Source organism: Mytilus edulis, chromosome 11 (assembly GCF_963676685.1).
Source record: "Mytilus edulis chromosome 11, xbMytEdul2.2, whole genome shotgun sequence".
Taxonomy (NCBI): Eukaryota; Metazoa; Mollusca; class Bivalvia; order Mytilida; family Mytilidae; genus Mytilus; species Mytilus edulis.
Window position 1 is genome coordinate 79735008 of NC_092354.1, and position 20397 is coordinate 79755404.

At 33.0% G+C, this 20397-nt stretch overlaps 1 protein-coding gene and 1 long non-coding RNA gene across 2 annotated transcripts; one reads left to right on the plus strand and one right to left on the minus strand.

The window, feature by feature from the left end:
• Positions 1-3641: 3641 nt before the first annotated feature.
• Positions 3642-7180, plus strand: LOC139494991 (uncharacterized). Its single transcript, XR_011657232.1, has 2 exons — positions 3642-3675; positions 6877-7180. It is a non-coding gene; the product is annotated as an uncharacterized lncRNA (long non-coding RNA).
• Positions 7181-12121: 4941 nt separating this feature from the next.
• On the minus strand, positions 12122-17359 carry LOC139494992 (mambaquaretin-2-like). The gene is made up of 4 exons (XM_071283108.1): positions 17305-17359; positions 16344-16362; positions 14840-15013; positions 12122-12351 (listed from the first exon to the last, which is right to left on the minus strand). The coding sequence occupies exons 1-4, from the start codon at positions 17350-17352 to the stop codon at positions 12281-12283; spliced, it is 312 nt and encodes a 103-aa protein (XP_071139209.1). The 5' UTR covers positions 17353-17359; the 3' UTR covers positions 12122-12280.
• Between the last annotated feature and the right edge of the window lie 3038 nt (positions 17360-20397).

Here is a 20397-nt window from a genome sequence, read left to right on the forward strand (position 1 = left end):
AAATTCGCTTATAAAGAGGCAAAAGCCAAAGGAATGGACAAATATTCCTGTCATATTGCTGATTTGGAATAGACATTTCCTTGTGTAGAAAATGGTGAATTTTACCTGGTTTTAAAGCATGCTTAACCAATCACATGTATGATTGATAGTCGCATAAAATTCCAGTATATTGACAACAATCAGTGAACAAAACAGGCAACTACACTGTGTATCTTATGGTTTAGTCAATCTTTTCGTTTTAATGGTAATCACTAACAAAATAATGTCAACAAACAAAAACAAACAAAATATATGTCAACAAACAAAAACAAAATTGCATTTAGACAAAGCACATAGGTAAAACTGAAAACAAGAATATAGCCAAAAATGACCGTAGCCCAATCACACGATGGAGAGATGTGTAAGTACAGAGCCACACCAAAAGGTATATTACCAGAGGAAGAATAAACAATACATAAATAAAAGAAGACTGAAACACGTATTTAATTGGATAACCAACGTCATTACTTAGAATCTATACTTCTTGACCGTCATGTATTTTTTTGTGAATTCAATACGTAATATTAATCAACAAGGTCTTGGTGTCTTCTGATAAATCTTTTTTTTTTAAAGGACGAGACGTTCTTTGACATTACCTGGTTCATCAACTTTGTTCTCAGACACTGGTGACGTTTAATAAGATTTAAGTTGCAGCTGCAAGCTCTTGAATACAGAATCAGTTTGGAAATATATCTTCAAAACTATGCGTTAATATATTAATACCCAAGAACATTGGCAAAACAACAAGTGCAGAAAAATCTGTACGGCTGCTTGTTTTAAAATGTTGGAGATTGCGCGGCTATAAACAGACTAACCAATACTATGCACTTCAGAATTAACCTGTAATTGGGTGTAAAGAATTGTACATAATGATCAATTGGTGTGTCATACAATAAGCATGGTATTGATCATTATTACACAACCAAATGCATTTATGTCATTTCTATTGATATGTAACGAAATCTCGCGAGATGTTAACCCCTATTCATCAAAATGCAACCAACGTGTACAGGTCAAACGACAATTCATTATAGGGAAAACGGTACTATTTATTCTGCCATAGGCGACAATAGTAGCATTTTCTAAATTTACCATTTTTTTAAGATAAAAACCTGGATAAAACAGTTATATGTTGTGTTAGTACTTTATTATTCTGTTTTAAAAATTAAAGTCAAATAGTATCATGACCAACTTCCAACGGAGCTTGTTTATAATGTTATCCATGCCCACCGTCATTTTGCACTAAATTTATGAAATTTTGGAAGTCTTTTCGAATAATTCTCTAGAAAATATTTCAATAGGTTTCAAAATTTATATTGTAAATATACACACTGCAGTTATTCATAGATACACAAAAAATATATTGTACCCTTACATCCATTCACAGCGTTCCTAATTTGACTTCTTTCACCTGCCTTGGGTACACAAAAAGGCTAACCTAATGCTGGGAAAATTTAATACTACCGTTTTCCCTATATTATGTACCGTACATATATAGTAAATTTGCCCTACTTGAGTATTCATGCGCTGATTTTTATGGTTAATCTTTAGCGTATCTTGTGTTAACTTATTCTAATGAAAACAAACTGACGGGTATTATATTAAATTTCACTATATCATTGTTATAATTGTAATGATATTTACTTTAACCTTAAAAAAAGAAAAAAAAGAGGACTACTGTATCGTTAATGCACGTAACTGACGCATGTTATATGCTGTTGGGAAAGAGCATAAAAATTAAAATATCAAAGAAAAACACACAAAAAAACACAAGGTAAAAATAAAGGATGTTTTCAGATCATGTTTTTATGTTTTGTCAAACATTTGGGATTCTCTGATTTTATCCATGGAGTGTCATTAAAACAAATCTGCCTGCTTACCATCACTTTCCTGTTTATACTTCTAGTTTTAAAAACAAAGCATCTTTTGGTAATCTCTGCTTTTATAGTTTCTATATTTGTTCATTACCCATTTACAGCCATGCTATTTTGAATTTGAAACAGAGCCAAACTATATACAAATCTTGTGAAACTTAGCTTTTGGAATTTATTCATCATGTCACTAAAAATATTGAAATTCAAAACATACAGATGTACTTTAAGTTTCGAGCATTACTAAATAAACATGAATAAGAGACATAACGTCCAGTGCCAAATATTTCAGATCACAGTCTATTATCATAGCGGAAATTATGGATCGAGCCAAAATTTTTAGTTATTCGGGATAAAACTAGATGAAAATATCATCTAAACGCAGTAAGAAGCTACTTCAATCGCCGTTTTAAATAAAAATTGTTTATAAATTTCAAGCTTATATAAACTCTTTTGTCAAGAATACTGGAGAAGGGAAAAGACCAGATATATCACGGTAAACAGATTATCAGGTATTTCCTTTTGTTTTTTCTCTAACATTTTTATGACATGGTTGGTAGTTGTTACAAAATGGGAGATATAATACAATAATGTGCTTCAATCACATCAGTAAAGATAATGAGGATGTTGATTTTTAAATAAGTAAAACTATTGTTCGGACTCACTTCCAGTTTATTTTTGAAGAAAAAAGTATTTTTACTAAGATTGAACAAGGATTTGTATAGTGAATCCTTGGATTGAAGAAACAAATATCATGCCTTCATTAACAAAAGATTTAAGTATGGTGTTTCCGGATCCAGTTGTTTTAAGATCTCGGTGTTATTGTGTAAATCAGTTGATCAATTTTGTTTCCGTCATCGTTCCAACATTTATCTACACACTTCTGCCCGTTTTTTTGTTTACATCAATTCAGTTCCTTTTAATCGTTTTGTTAAGAAATGTTTTTCGAACCAAACTCAGTCTTCTTTGCACAATTGTTTCAAATTTATTAAGGGAGACGGATTTATATAAGTTCTTCTTGCTTCCGAATCCCTATTTTTTTCTATTGTATAATTGTATTTTGTGCACTTTTGAAAATAAAATTATGTTTAAACTAAATTTATTAATGAATCCATAAAATATCACACAATCGACAAATACATTAACTTATTTTGTACTTTTGAATACTTAAGACAGACAGACAGACAGAATATTTTATTATAGTGTCACATACGAATACAGAACAATATCATACATCATAATATTAGTATAAAAATACAAATAAAAATTTAAATCGAAGTTAAAATATCGGTATCCAGCCATGACTGACTTATGAGACACTTTTGCTTTAAAACTTATTCTAACATTCATTACAAATGAATAAAAATAACCTTTTAAATTACATTAAAAATAACAAGAAAATTGTTTTTGAATCCTTCTATCATTAAAAAAGTTATCAAACAATTAGGTAACCAAAACATGAACATTTAAATTTTCATGATACAATTTTAATTATCTTTATTTGGATCATACATCGTAGGGCATTTATCTAACTGATTGTAATAAACAATAAAATTAAATATGTTCGTAGCATATGGCATACGGTGACCGTTAAAACTGGTAATTTTGTCCTGGGGTCTTTTTATTTTGTGCTGGTCAAACCTCATTAATCATGAGATAAACGGTGCACACATGTGGACAGCCGCGAGCCCAGTAACATGATATATATATAATGATTTGATGAAGAATCTATGAATTCAATTTCAAAACAAAACTAAAGATGCAGGTAAGTAATAAGATAAGTTTATCTTTTTATATTATAGGGTTATTGCATGAATATTGGGGAATATTGTCCCGAGTAGAATTTTATATTGCACGAGCTTGCGAGTGCAATATATGTTCTACGAGGGACAATATTCCCCAATATTCATGCAATAACCCTTTTATTGTATAGCAATATAATATTTTAAAGTAAAACTTGGTTTAAACTAAGATTTAAACGTTGATGACGTCATGAATTTTGAAGATTTATTGCACTAGTGCAATATTAGAATTTATTGCACGCTAACTTTTGGTTACGTTCTGTGGGAAATATTATATTGCTATACAATAATATTAATTATTTATTTTTGCGTGTATATGTTAGCGGCAATAAGTGAAACTAGGCATTAAGCTTAAATCCTAGGCAATAAGCTAACGCCTAGGCAGTAAGTCTATTGCCTAAATGATGTTAGGCATTAGTCTTAAATCCTAGGATTTAAGCTTAAATCCTGAAAAATATGTGCAGGCATTAAGCTTAATGCCTAAAACATAAATGCGAGTAAATAAAAGACATGTATTCATTTAAATAACAATATATTTGTAGAATAATAACATTATGAGAACTGGGGCCTGTTTATCGAAACTGTCCTAAAATCGATCTATAAGATATTCCTAGGACAGAAATTATGATAAAATTAGGACCGACTTACGACATGTCTCAGCATGCACATTGAAGCTATCTGAGGATTATCTTAGCTAGGATGTCCTAACCGCGTATTGACGTAAAAAATAGCAAATGAAAAAAATTAATATTGTATCAAATTTAACCAACAACTTTAATTTAAAAACCGACTAATTATTAGAAAATAAATATTAGTTTTAAATTATAATAATTTGTACATTGTAAACTATATGAAACAAAACATAAGTAAAAAATATAACTAGAGTGGGGTGCTCATTTTCGCCATATCTTTCCATGTTTTCTTCAGTTTAAGTTCAGGTCTTTATGTTTTTTGAAGTATACTGATATTTCTATATGAAGATAATTTCAAATGCAAAATACTCTTAGCTATAAAAATTGTTTGTTTTGAGAAAAATCATTTGAAATGTTTGATTAAAGGGTGTTTGAAATTTGCTGATGTTTTGTCAACGGGGGACACATATTCGCCGTTGTTACACATCTACAAATGTTTTTAAAACCAAATAACTTCAGCTTTAAATAATATTTATCAAATAAATTTCCTTATAGATGAAAAGCAGACATTAGAAAGGTGTAAAAAACGAAATTTAGGGCAATCAGTCAAAGAATTACTATAGAAATACTTCTTTGAAATCGTTTTTTGCATTCAGGAAATTGGCTGAAAATCGTTGTCCGTTTTTCGGTCCTTTGCGGTAAGTGCCGAAATTTGGTCTCATTTTCAAATATAATTATATTTGTTATAAAAATATAATTTACTGGCATAGTTCTTCAATTTAAACCACCCTTTGAAGTTTATACACCTCAAAATCATAAAACGGCGAAATTGTGTCCCTGGCGAATATGTGCACCCACTCTACGTTTTATATTAGAATTGAACAAACTAACTGCAAATAGTGTAAATTCTGTTTTTTAACTGCTAAAATTACTAAATAAACTTACTAAATTTGAAGATCTGTCAAATGAATGTATATTTACACATGTTATATTAGAAATAAATTAAGTAACTCCTTTATATCAAGAATAAATCACCAAATATGCATTAATTCCAGATTTCACTTATTGCCTAAAATTATGTTCGGCAATAGGATGAATAATAATCATAAGATTTCAGGTAATAAGCTTAATGCCTGAAAATTTCAGGCAATAACTTAATGCCTAGGCGTTAGCTTATTGCCTAGGATTTAAGCTTAATGCCTAATTTCACTTATTGCCGCTAACATTTTTTTTTTTATATATTTCTCTTTGGTTTACAAAAAAAAATCTTTCTTATATTCTTTTTTTTTTCTTTATTTTATATTCATCAATTTATTTATTTAAATTTTTATTTTAAACTAAACAAAATATCGTATCAAGAAGTAAAGTCTTTTGTCACAACGTCTAATATAAAATCTATATGATAAGTAATTGTTTTCAGTTGAATTACAATAATAAAGTTAAACAAAATGATATAATGAAATAAGAGAAAAGTTACAATTCGAATGTTGATCAAAAGAGATTCATATAAAGAAATATAGGGATCCTTGATTTTTGGACATTTTTGATTTAGGGAACAACGTCTTTCTATTATCAGTTTCAAATCGCCAAAAGAAAATATAATCGTTAAACACCACTACCCCCTTAAAAAAATGAAATAAAATAAGAGTTATATATCTTTACCAAATTATATCATACTAAAGTACATGCGTAATACCACAAAAAACGGAAATGTAAAATAACATAAATCCCAAGTATTTGACTAGCCTTGCCTTAATTTTATGCGACAAAGAAATCATCATGCAATCATAGGAATCATGGGAAACTGAAATAAATGTAAATAAATAACAAAAGTTACAGCAAAAATAAATTCCATTTAAAATTCAAATTTAAAATAACGTGTGTTAATTTGGGAATTAACTGCTGGCAAAAGGATAATTTTCAATTTCTGTAAATAAATACCCATAAAAAAAATACTTATTTTTTTTCAAATATAGGCATGAACCGTTTTTAAAAAAAAAATCATCTTAGTTTAGGGAACGGTCACTAATTGCAACATCGTGCGCAACGTAACGCCCATTTTAATAGTGTATAAATTAAAACAAAAACTGCTCTTGTTGTTGTTTGTTTCAAACTATACGAGTTTGCATACCAACATAAATATAACATATAGTTACTTTAATTGGCCTTAGCATTTTTTTATTCCAGCGTTTCTGATGAGTCTTTTGTAGACGAAACGCACATATGACGTAAATATAAAATTTCAATCCAGAGTTACGTTCAATATCGTAGCGGCTACATAGGGCTACTCAGATTTATGACTATTGAACGTGTAGCTAGCCTAGCTGCTACATATATATCGACAGCAATTAGACTAGCTACTCGTTCAATAGTTCTCAGTAAATCTACGTATCACTACGTAGCCGCTTTTTGAACGCAACTCTGGTATCGATGATGAGTTTATTTCCATTTATACTTGTAGTTAGTTTATTTGCTGACGCTTTTCTTTTTTTATCAAAAGTAAGTACATGTTATCATAATTGTCTATTCCAGACTAAAGTATTGTTGACAGTTGCTGTGTTGGTTGTGTTCCTGATATCAGTCGAAGGTCAGAGCTGTAGGACCCGCTGTGAAAACAAAACAACAGTATGTAGGAAGGAGTGTAAACACAAGCATGATGATGTCAAAAAGAGGCAGAAGTGTGTAGATAAATGCTGGAAGGAAGACGGAAAATGCAAGGGCAAATGCAAGCCTGGTAGAGCCCTGTTATCTGACTTTCTTCTTGATTTAGAAGATGAATGAAATATTTCAGCTTGGATGAAAATTACAAAGAAATAAAAAAATGAATTTAATATAAGTTTTATTTTATCGACATAAAACCATAAGAAACATTGTTTAAGGCCGTTCGGTGACCTATAGTTGATAATTTCTGTGTCATTTGGTCTCTTTAGGAGAGTTGTCTCATTGGAACTCATATCATATCTTCTTTTTACAGCAACTGACTATGCGGTATGGGCTTTGCTCATTGTGGAAGGCCGGACGGTGACCTATATTTGTTAATGTCTGTGTCATTTGGTCTTTTGAGGGGAATTGTCTCATTGGCAATCATGCCACATCTTTTTTTTTTATAGATACATCCATTGATCGTGTACCGCATCAGGATCTAGATCTGCTGACTTTTCAGAACACTTGATGTGTTCCCGGCGTTTTGTTGGGTCTTTAGTTTTGTAGACAGCTGTTTTTTTCTTTTCGTAGCGTTTGGTTGTGTTGTGTTTTTTTATTAATTTTTTTTTGCCATGCCATTGTTGGCAACTATTCACCAAAGTTCAATCAAAGTAGGCATATAAAAGACACAGTATACGTACTTCAACAATGAGAAGACTCCATACCGCTGTAGCTCTCTTTAAAAGACACAGTATACGTACTTCAACAATGAGAAGAACCATACCGCTGTAGCTCTCTTTAAAAGACACAGTATACGTATTTCAACAATGAGAAGAACCATACCGCTGTAGCTCTCTTTAAAAGACACAGTATACGTACTTCAACAATGAGAAGAACCATACCGCTGTAGCTCTCTTTAAAAGACACAGTATACGTACTTCAACAATGAGAAGAACCATACCGCTGTAGCTCTCTTTAAAAGACACAGTATACGTACTTCAACAATGAGAAGAACCATACCGCTGTAGCTCTCTTTAAAAGACACAGTATACGTACTTCAACAATGAGAAGAACCATACCGCTGTAGCTCTCTTTAAAAGACACAGTATACGTACTTCAACAATGAGAAGAACCATACCGCTGTAGCTCTCTTTAAAAGTCCCAAACTTGAAAATATATGAAGCAATTGAGAAACACAACGCCTTCTTCATAACAAAACAGTTTACGGGAAACAAATATAACAGACATGAACCAACGCCTTCTTCATAACAAAACAGTTTACGGAAACAAATATAACAGACATGAACCAACGCCTTCTTTATAACAAAACAGTTTACGGGAAACAAATATAACAGACATGAACCAACGCCTTCTTCATAACAAAACAGTTTACGGGAAACAAATATAACAGACATGAACTAACGATAACCACTGAGCTACAGGCTCCTGACTTTAGACATATATGTAGCGTGGCGTTGTTAAACAAAATTTTGAAGACGCTAACCCTTCTCCAAACATTTAAAGTACAACATGAGAAAACAAAACTATCTATAATACTAAAATTACGAGGTCCAATTTGTCAGCCGTCATCACGTAAAAACGACGAATCACAGAATTCAACTTTATATATAACTAATATAGTACAAAGGTGTAGATTAAAAATTACACAACTCCAGGCCCTTTTGTTTTCCACGTAATTAATATTGCCAATAATTAAGAAGTTCCGGGTCGAATCCGCTACCGATACCAATAGTATATTCACCTGTTACCTATTACCTTATCTGTACGTTCCGCATCTGACAGGCGCACCACCGAACGTTGTATTCAGGATTAATATGCTATATACACGGGTCCGCATAACCACAGGGTTGACACTACTAAATTGTCAAATTGTTACCTATTGTAGTATTTTAATCAGTAAGACTTTCTAAGATAACAATATGAATACTAAAAATCTGGACTAAAAATAAGGCGTATAGGTACAGTTTTCAATTTGTTAGTGGGCATGACATAAAACAGCGAAGCAAAGAATTCAACTTTATTTATAACTTATATAGGACAATGCTGTTGATTAAAAAATACTTCATGCCAGGACCTTTTGTTTTCCAAATAATTAATATTATTGTTTCAGTTCGACGGGTTCAAACAGAAAGACTTGAAAGCAGAGAAAAACTGTGCATCTTATAATCGGCACGACTTTATCAGATGACAATACTAATACTAAAATAAGGCTTGCACATAGTTATATACTTTAATTCAGTCACGGACCCGTGATATTACGGGTGTGTTCTAGTAATATATAAAATCAGTTGAAATTTAACATGTCTTCGACGTATGAGTTTGAATATCACTGTTGATAACGTAACGTGTTTATCTATTGTCTTGAGAAAAAAACATTAAGTCATAGATGAGATAGACATTGTAAATAGCGAGGCTCCCGCAGGGTCAAAAACGACTTGCGACCTCTGGGCTTTTTAGAGGCGACTTCCGACCTGAGGGCCTTCTAAAAACGACCTGTGACCTTTAAAATTTGGAAAAAAAGATCTCCGACCAACTTCCATCCTCTGTGTTAGGAAAAAAAACGACCTGCGACCTGTACATTTCCCTTAAAAACGACCTCTCGACGAATTTAAAAGCGACATTGCGACCTGAGGGGGTACCCTGTGGGGGGCTCTATAGCAAAAGTGACTGGTTAGACAACAACTACAGATAAGTCAAATAAGGCATCGTTAGTAAATGGTAATTATAATTTAAAGTTGTGATTGCTCTTACATGGCATTTTGTTTTACCCTTTTTTTTAGTTTTGGGGAACAACCCAAGAAGATAGAGAGAAACTGTAAACAGAAAAAAAGTTATCAGCTGTACAAGATCAATGCAAAAAGAGATGTTTGTCATGGATTATATTCTTCTCCACAATGTTTGAGATATTTTAATAAAGGTTTTTAAGTAATTTGTGGTAACGAAATCCCTGGCTTAATAATTAACCAGTCTTTAAAATCAAAAACGTCACAACAGGCACAGGCATAGCGATGAGTTTTAAAATACAAACACCGTCAGATGGTTCCAAAGGAACATCACCATCCAAAAAGGGAAAATTAACAATAGGGAACGAAAATTCGTCCCTTTGTCGTAAAAAAAAAGTGAGAGGGTCATTGAATAAATATTTGTATCTTTGAGAGATTTAAAAAAAAAAAAAGCGTTTTACCAATTATCTATTACATTTGTTCTAGGTCTGTCTAATTGTATGTCACGTGATCGAAAGTTCAGATAAAAAGTTTCGACAACAGTTGTTGTTCGGCATATTGCGGTCGTCTGGGAAATATTTAATTAATATATTGTGATTATATGTTAACACATGTCAAATTTTATTTATGATCAGGTCAAATATATAAACAGTCAATACTACCGTGTTGTCACTGAATATATTATTTATGAATAATTACATTGCGAGGATGCAAATTTTAGAGTCCAAAGAGAGCCCCGAAAATTCAAATAACTTTTTATCAATGAAAATCAGGTGATCAAAATCAGATCCAATTGAATGTTGATATTTTTTTGTCATTTTTAACAGTATGAAAGTGGTGACTGAATCAGTTTTGTATAAGAAAAAATCGAAGCGATGTGCATATGATCAACGCTTTTACAACTTCAGCTATGTGCTATATATTTTATAATACCGAATTTTCATTGCTGAAAGATATGCACATACAAGTATTGAAATTGTCATGTAAAAAGCTGTCTTTGGGGACTCAAAGCTGTTGGATTTATTATAGGTGGGTTTGACCAAACGCATTTGACTCGATAGAGGGCATCGATAGGCCAAATATTATATTGCAAACTCGGTTTTCTCTTTTCTTGATGGCTTACTTATCGTATGTTTTGAATGTAATCTAATTTACATTAGGCAGCAACCGTTTGATTTTCTGGGGGAAGGGGGGGGGGGGGGGGGGGGTGCTATGTTTTTTTTTCTGTACAAACTTTTTTTTTCGCCTATGGCGAAAAGCAATCTTATTTTTTTGCGACAAGTCGTAAACAATTTTTTTCTTGCAATTTCAGCATTACATATAGTGGCAGCTGAGGGTGAAACAAACAATTTTTTTTCTCAGAATCAAAAACAAATTATTTTTTCTCTCCAAAAACTGGAAACAAACTTTTTTTTCAAAAAAAAACCATAGCAGAAAATAAAATGGGGTCAAAGTTGAGTTGTAATTTCTACAGCGGATGACCGGGAGTGCATTCCGGTGTACTATCGCCTAGATTTCCATTAGGTAATATTCGTTTTGGGGGTTTTAGCCGATCTGTAAACATGATGTATTTATAGATTATCGTTGATCATCTCAACGAGATTGATTTTCTCGCTTGAGCTGGTACAGCGAAAGTGAGAAAAGCAATCGAGTTGAGATGACCAATGATAATCTGTTTATCGCTATTTTACCTAGGACGACGTTGTCAATTTCATGTCAATTTCGTTAGCAACGCCACGTGGCCTCCTTAGTTTCTAGCGATAATTTTTCCATTTCAAGCGAGAAGCATGATATGAAAATTATCACAAAAAAAGATCAAAAGAAAAATGCACAAAATAGCGATAAACGTAGACATCATCTGACAAGTGCAAACTAACATTCCTTATCGCTTGTTATAAATTAATTTCTTCAACATTTTCAATGAATACTCATCAAATACTTTTTAAAGATGATGAATTTATAATATTAAAATGCTTTGTTATAATTATATGTATTTACATATAAATGGAAAAATCTCGAATATTATACCTATGCACACGCAAGCGGAAGAATATCTCAAGATTAATATGATATATAACAATAAACCAGAGAATACTGATTTGTATCACTACATAATAATAATCATTACGGTGAGGATGAGTTCCCTGTCATTATTTTATCATCCACTCACAAACTTGTCCCAGAAAAAAATTATATCTGTACAAGGTAAATGTGAAGGTCTATAATTTGACATTAGATATAACTTCCTTATGCCATATGATAAACCCATTTGTAGGTTGGTAGATATTTTAGCTGAAAAGACACTTTGTCTTTGTTTTATGCTGAAATGTTAGAAAATATCAACATCACTAAAAACATAACATGATATCAAAATATATACAAATCATTACTTTGATTAATCTTTTATTTACACAATCAAGTCGGTGGCCTCTTTCAATATAGTTTAGCAGCCGTGTAAGGAGTCGATATCCAAGGCAACTTTATAGTGTCATTGGTAAAATATTATCGAGTCTATGATTGATCATTCCAGGTCTTGCGTAGACATGACATCACTGACGAACTTGTTGTGGTACATTGCGCTTAAGAATCTCGCGTAGATCTCGCTTACTAAATACATTACCTACAAAATAAAATTAACACATTGGTATCCCTAAGTCATTAAGCAGAGCGAGCTGATCACAATACACCATACATGCATACTTAAAATCAATAGTAAGTTTACAAAAAGTGGTTTTTAAAATAATTGTTTTTTTTTTTTTTTTTTTTTTTTTTTTTTTTTTTCGTTAATTTTTAATCTTTTTTTTTGGGTGGGATAATTCTACTGCCTTTGCTTGCAGTAGGTTTAAATAAATCTGTTAGCTTCAATTGTGTCGATTTCTTTTACTCGGACATATTTAGAATACTGTAAACCACCGTAAAGGGGATTTCCAATAAGGGGAGGGAAATGTTTCAAAGAGTCTTGAATTCACAAAGGATACCGTCTATCCGTCTACGAATCAATACCGACACCAAAACGTCAGACAGTATTTATACAAGTCGGTTTATAAGCGTTTAGTTGCTAGTCTGCTGCTTCAGGTTGAAATTGTGTAAATGAATTCGATTATAAAAGTTTGGCAGGGCCGTAACTAGGGTTTGAATTCAGGGGAGGCAGGGGTTTGGGGGCCGCTGATTGAGCCCCTTTGGTAGGGAGTAGGGGGGCGCAGCCCCCGGCCGATTTATTTTCTCTCAGTCATTGGCTAAAATTACCCGTTTCCCTTCGATTTCCTTACATTAAGAAACACCAGTACTCAGTGCTTGAACCTGGAAGCAACTTTTATGCAAAAACAAGCTGAGATTGCTGTTCGGGGTGAGCCAAAGCTTGTTCCCTCTTGAAGGCTTTGACCTATAATTGTTAACATTAAAAATACATTGTGACTGTGGATTTTTTTCTCAAATGATATGACTAAAATTACCCGTTTCCTTCGATTTCCTTACTTTAAGAAAGATCAGTTTTGGCTTGCTGGATCCTTGGAGCAATATTCATGCAAACAATTATTATCTGTATTTTCTGTATTTAAAGATATTTTTTTAGAAGCTGGTAAGTTCAAAAAAACATATAAAGCAAGATTATAAAACGCAAGATATTTTTTTTTATCGAGGATCTTGAATTTCAAAAATGTTGAAAGTTGAACAGACGTATATAACTACTACCAGGCACTTTCTATACTAGTCTAGTATATACTTAGTATAGAAAGTCCCTGCTACAACGAATGGGAGTGTTCACCTACTAAGGCATTGACCATAATGTTCTCGTACGATCGGGAAACTTAAAAAAAAAAACGATCCAACAGCTGATTCAGCCGGTAACGAATTTCCGATATCTTTAAAGATTCACAACACAAAAGGAACTTCCTCTGCTTAAATAATTGAGCCCCAAATAAATGTGAATAGTTAAGTTTTCATTCAAAATTATCGAAAGCATAGTTTCATATGTGTTCTCATACGAATACTGACCCCCCCCCCCCCTCAATACTGAATAACAGACGGACGGCCACACGAAAAAGAAAATAAAACAAATACTGAAACGGTTTACTTTCGATCAAAAATCCGAAAAATGACAGACATATCACGTATCATGATTACACTGTTAAAACTGTTAACTTGTGTTGTTTATAATATAAAGTTCTTCGTGTACATATTGTCAATATTTTATTTTTTTTACTTAAAAAAAAATTTGTGTAGAAAATTCAGGCGAGGCAGTTGCCTCCCCTGCCTCATAGGTAGTTACGGCCCTGTTTGGGTTTTTTTTCCAGCAAGCAACTTACGCCACTGGTCCAGGAGGTATGGTAAAGAGCAAACTCTCGCCACAATCTACCAGTGATGCATAACACAATGATATTGAAATATGAAATAATGAAGATGGTATGATTGCAAATGAGAAAACTCTCAACAAGAGAACAAAAGCCGTGATATAAATAACTATCTATAGGGTACCGTACGACCTTCAACAATGAAGAAATCCCATACCGTATAGTCAGCTTAAACGTCAACGAAATGACATATTTAAAACAGTTCAAAGAAGGAAGCTAACAGCCTAATTTATGTACAATTAAATTAATGAATTAAATAAAACAAATAGGTTACACAATACCAAACGACAACCCCGACAATACAGACTCCGTGATCTTGGGACAGGCACATACAGAATGTAACGATGTTGAACTAGTTAGCGCCGAACCTTCCTCTTAGTTACTGTCATATTTAGAACTCAATAACTGATGCAATGATAATAATAAATTATATATACCTATACATGTTATAGACAATATATACTGTTTATCTATTTATATATGTGTACCAATGAGACAACTCTCCATCAAAATCACAATGTATAAAAAAGTAAAAAAAATACAGGTCAAAGTACGGTCTTCAAAACAACGTAGTCTTTGTTTTCATTGAACAGCAATCTATAAAGGGCCCCGAAATGACAAGCGAAAAACAATTCAAACAGGAAAACAAAAGTATAATATAATTTAAAAAAAAGAACGACAACCACTGAACAACAGACACGTGCATACAAATGCAGCGTAGCATTGAATAGCTCGTGAAAAAATACACATAACACATACCTATACATTCTCTTTCACATTCCATTAAAGTTTCAAAGTTATTGGCGTTTCCTTGGCAACCACCATAAACAAACTTTTCACATTTCCCAGATCTCCTGTTAAAGTGATAATTTTCAAAGTAGCCATAACAAGGACCGGAACTTGCTGGCAACCTACACACATTCTGCTCGCGTCCTATAAATATAATAAATATTAAAATATACATTAATTCAATTAGACCATGACAGTGGAATTTTTCTCAAACGCGTATAGTAGATTGTATTCGACGGGTTTGCTACATGCCTTATACTTATTAGTATATTTGATATACATTGATTAATCTTGCAAATGTCGGAAATTTTAATAAAATGCGTCTATTTTTCTACTTCATGCATGGACTGTTTGGTAGGGGCCTCGGTGGCCTAGTGGTCTAAAAAGTTACTACTGTAATCACTAGCCAGTCAACACTGATGTTGTCAGTTCGAGCCCCGCTCGTGCGCGAGCACTCGATTCCAATCTTATTGACCAGGATTGCGGCCAGATTTCTTATCGAAGGTCATTGTTTTCTCCGGGCACTCTGACTTCCTCCGCCAATAGAAACTGGCCGCCATGAAATATCCCAAATGCGGTGCTTAAAAATGGCGTTAAACACCAAAAATCAAATCAAATATTCATTCATGACCGTGTATAGTTTATCGTTATTTTAATTCTAGATGAAAACAATACGGTTAGACCAAAGTTATTTCAATTCGAATTAGTTTTATTCTTATTTCAATTGTTTGCGTACATAGTTATGTTAAAATTGAGCATAATTATATTGATTTAATAGTTGAAAACAACTTGAGAGCAGTTTTAAGACCTTGACATGTGGTAAAGACACTGGTCTAATCGAACGACATAGAACTTGACATGTTGTATAGACACTGGTCTAATTGAACGACATAGAACTTGACATGCTGTATAGACACTGGTCTAATCGAACGACATAGAACTTGATATGTTGTATAGACACTGGTCTAATCGAACGACATAGAACTTGACATGTTGTATAGTTGCATGAGGTATAGACACTAAGTGTTTTCAACTTGAGCTACTTCGACCTTAACATGAGATATAGACACTTATCGACTCGAGACTAAGACCTTGACATGTGGTTAAACAACTTGTTGACTTGGTTGACATAAACATTGTCACAAGGTAGACACTTTTAGATGTTTAACACGTCCATATGCTTTAAGTATTTTCCATGTGTAATTGTTTCCGTATTTCCCATTTGTCATACATATCTATACGTATTTTAATTTGTAATGTAAATTCGTATTCATTAGGTGTCATGTATGTTGATATATGTTGATGTCATTTACGTCTTTTTTTTTTTTAATCTTTGTCTGCGTACAACAATACATGTAAGTGAATTATAATTGTTTCTATACGAACACCAATACATGAACCACAAATCTGTATAAATACGTAAATAAATACTAGTACACTGCATAAAAATCAGTCTAAATAATATAAATCTTACCTAATGGTTCCGTAGAAACCTGAAATACATGTACATGTATAATCAAATTGTCAATGATCATAAAAACTTAAACTGTGTACATGTATACATGCCATATACGTATACATTCTTTTTAATGTTATACTATTATTTTGTATATTTTCTAGTTATCAATTATTATTTCGAATCATTTAATATTATTTTAATCAACGTTTGATAGTCAGTGAGAATTTCAAACTTGCGAGTTGCGATCCTAGTCAGTTAAAATTGGAGTAAATGGAGTGCGTTCAACTCTTATATACTAGATGATTTTGATTGTTAGTTTGAATAGCTATATATATAGCTCATCGTGGAGCCTTCACTAATGAAGAAAACCAATACCACATTGTTAGCTACGAAAGCTAGGTCCAGAAATGTAAAACAATTCTAACCAGTAGTTTAATTTATGTACCCACAATTAACTAAATGATAGAAATGTATACAACAACAAAAAAACACAAATTACAGTCTGCTGACTAGGGACATGCACATACAGAATGGTGTTGAACATGTTCACTGGCCGCAAATAACCTTCCCCTGGAACTGTAGGTAAACATACAAGCTGCATAGAAGCTCAATCAATAATGAAATAGTGACTAAGTCAATAACTGAATTATTCTTGAATTTCAAATGCATAGATATAAGAAGATGTGGTATGAGTGCCAATGAGGTAACTCTCCATCTAAGTCACAATCTATAAAAGTAAACCATTGTAGGTCAGAGTACAGTCTTCAACACGGAGCCTTTGCTCACACCGAACAGCAAGCTACAAAATGTATAAAGGGCCCCCAAAATGACTACTGTAAAACCATTCAAACGGGAAAACCAACGGTTTAATATATAGAAAAACGAGAAACGAGGAACACTTATGAACCACATCAACAAATGACAACAACTGAACATCATGTAGATTATAAAAAAAATAATATGATAAATATAGTACCTGGATTCCTATAAGTGAAAGTACGAGGAATGCAGCACAGTAAAACATGGTTGTATAGATATAAATATGATTCTACAAATCGGGGCATATCAATTTATAGGGAGTGCAACATATGCTGTATTAAATGACGAGCAGTAACTGTCTGCCCAAGGATGAAACGTTTAATCATTTTTTCTGATCGCCAATTAATAAAATTGTTTCCGAAGGACTACGTGTACAATGGTCACATCACCTGTCTCGATATTTAAAACAAGGTTGAGGTCATTTTTAGGGTCATTTTTCGGTTAAACAGTTCCTGTAAGATTTAAACGTTTTAATAGGAACCAGCCTTTACCATGTTAAGATACAATGCTTACTTTTCAACATGGAAAGGTTTGTGTTTTGAAGTTTCCCTAGTTGAAATTAAAGATTTGGCTTCTCTCTGGGACAAAATTAACCATATGTCTAACCCATGGCCTTTTCATAATAAACAAAGCGACAATATTGACATATAAAAAAGATTACTGCGCTCATCTCATTATAGTGTAAGAACAAAATAATCCAGATAAAATTAATTTCAAACTATAACAAAAGGGTTTGTAAGACAGACCAATTATCAGCTGTAACTCTATTTTCATTTTCTATATTCAAAATCTAATTAAAATCAACCACACCTCTCAAACGATTTTTTATCAAGCAATAAATGGAACTAAATAATATATTGGAGTGTGGATACTGTTCCAGCCATCTTTAATTTGACGCTTTTTCTCGGTTTTTTTTTTTTTTTTTTTGGCGCTAAGATACAAATTATAACGATCATGTTACTTGCCAAAAAAATGACCGGCGGGAGATGTTAAATGATTCCCACTCCGACATCAGAGTTGAAGCGAAGAGGTAGTAAGCAATGATAAGCCGTCGCATGATCTTCAACAATGAGAAAATTTAAACCCATACCGTAGTCCCTGTAAAAGTATCCGACAAGAACAATAAGAAATAATTCCAACTAGAAAAATAACGGCTTTATTTATACCAAAACAAAAATTTACGAAAATAGATATATGACAGACCTGAACCAACGACCACAGTGCTGTACTACAGTCTCATGACTTTGTCTGTTTAGAAAGGCACATTAGCGATTTGAGCCATTTTCTGTTGTTTTTCTGTTGTTTTTCTCTTATTTTTCTGTTGTTTTTCTGTCTTTTTTTATTTTCATACGTCAGTAGTATCTTTTTTGTTCTGCTTTTATTCGAAATGAAGTTTTATAGAATATAGAGGGTAAAAATAAGAAAGTCAAGAAACTAACCCCATGTCTAATTTACTATAGGACTGCTTTTTGACATTACTTGACCTTAATATGCAAATGATAATTAACAGGATATTTTATCCACGTGGTAATATTTGTTTACAAAACTTTGATGACACATGCATACGTCAATTAACATGATAACATTGGGCGGGGTCAGTGATAAAATTTGATTTTATACATGGAAAATTTAGATATGTTGACTTTAATTCAATTAAAATTTTGAGGAGAACTCCCACATTCTACTGATAAAAGATCACCTGCATACAGCACCTTAATTGTGTAACCTTACAAGTAAAGTTGATACATACAGCACCTTGTGTAACCTTACAAGTAAAGTTGATACATCTATTAAATAAGGACATTTATTTGTCAGGTAGGCTTGCCGGTAGTCATTTAATTGTTATCAAATATAACCCCACTCGCGGTAGGTGAGGGAACGACCATTTTACTTTCGAAAAGCAAAAAAGGGGGATGTTGCTGGGTGTCGTAACTAAAATATTCTGATCCCTGATGAGATGAACCAAAACAATCTGGTCACGCAGATGGAAAAAAATACTTGAAAGCAAATTCCCCAAATAACATTATGGATAAATTGTGGAAAACTTAATAAATTTGTTCGCGTCTGGCGCGAAAAACAATTTCTAACTAAGAAAAAAAAGTACCCCCCTTTTTGTAGTTAAATTGTTCATCCCTGATGAGATGAACCAAACAATCTGGTCAAGCAGATGGAAAAAAATATTTGAAAGTAAATTCCTTCAATAACATTATGGATAAATTGTGGAAAACTTAATAAATTTGTTCGCGTCTGGCGCGAAAAAACAATTTCTGACTAAGAAAAAAAAGTACCCCCCTTTTTGTAGTTAAATTGTTCATCCCTGATGAGATGAACCAAACAATCTGGTCAAGCAGATGGAAAAAAATATTTGAAAGTAAATTCCCCCAATAACATTATGGATAAATTGTGGAAAACTTAATAAATTTGTTCGCGTCTGGCGCGAAAAAACAATTTCTGACTAAGAAAAAAACATACCCCCCTTTTGGTATTTAAATGGTTGATCCTTAACTATTACTCAACTACAAACATCAGTAAACATCACAACTCCCTAGACATGTGAAATATAACCCCAACTAGGGTAGGTTTCTGTACTCAACCACACACTTCATGCATGTAAAAATGACCTCTCCCTAAACATGTCAAATATAACCCCACCTATGGTAGGTTACTTCTATCTGTATTCAACAACACACTTCATGTAAACACCACCTCTCCATAAACATGTAAAAACCATCTAGGATCATTTACTCAGTATTATCTGTACACACCCCGGGGAGGGATTGTAACTTCCTTTATTTTCAGTGGTACGAGTGTGCCGAAAAATAGGGTCGATTTTTCATGCCCTGCTGGTTAGAACAGGGTCCCTTTATATGTCCTGCTGGTTACATGTAGAACATGGTCCCCTTTACATGCCCGGCTGGTGAGAACAGGGTCTTTTTTAAACAAAGTAATTGTCTAGAACTGGATCGCTTATTTAACTGTTTAAGATACAGTCTAGAACCCAGGTCTAAAACAGCATTTATTTTATACGGTCTAGAACAGGATACATTTTCTGAGCCTGTCTAGTACAGGGTATGTTTTTCAATGTTTTCTGATTAGAATAGGGTATGATTTGGCACGTGCTGTCGGCTCAGTTATATCCGAAAGGATAGACAGTAACCCCCCCCCCCCCCCCCGGGTACAGACTTACACACATCATGTAACATCGCCACTCTCTAACAAAATAAACAGATGCATGTGTGACGTTTACAGT

Coding starts and splice junctions, on each gene's coding strand:
- LOC139494992 (XM_071283108.1), bottom strand. CDS start 17,352: ATGTTTTACTGTGCTGCATTCCTCGTACTTTCACTTATAGGAATCCAG. Junction 12,352..14,839: donor ATGTGAAAGAGAATGTATAG/GTATGTGTTATG, acceptor TTTATTTTGTAG/GTAATGTATTTAGTAAGCGA.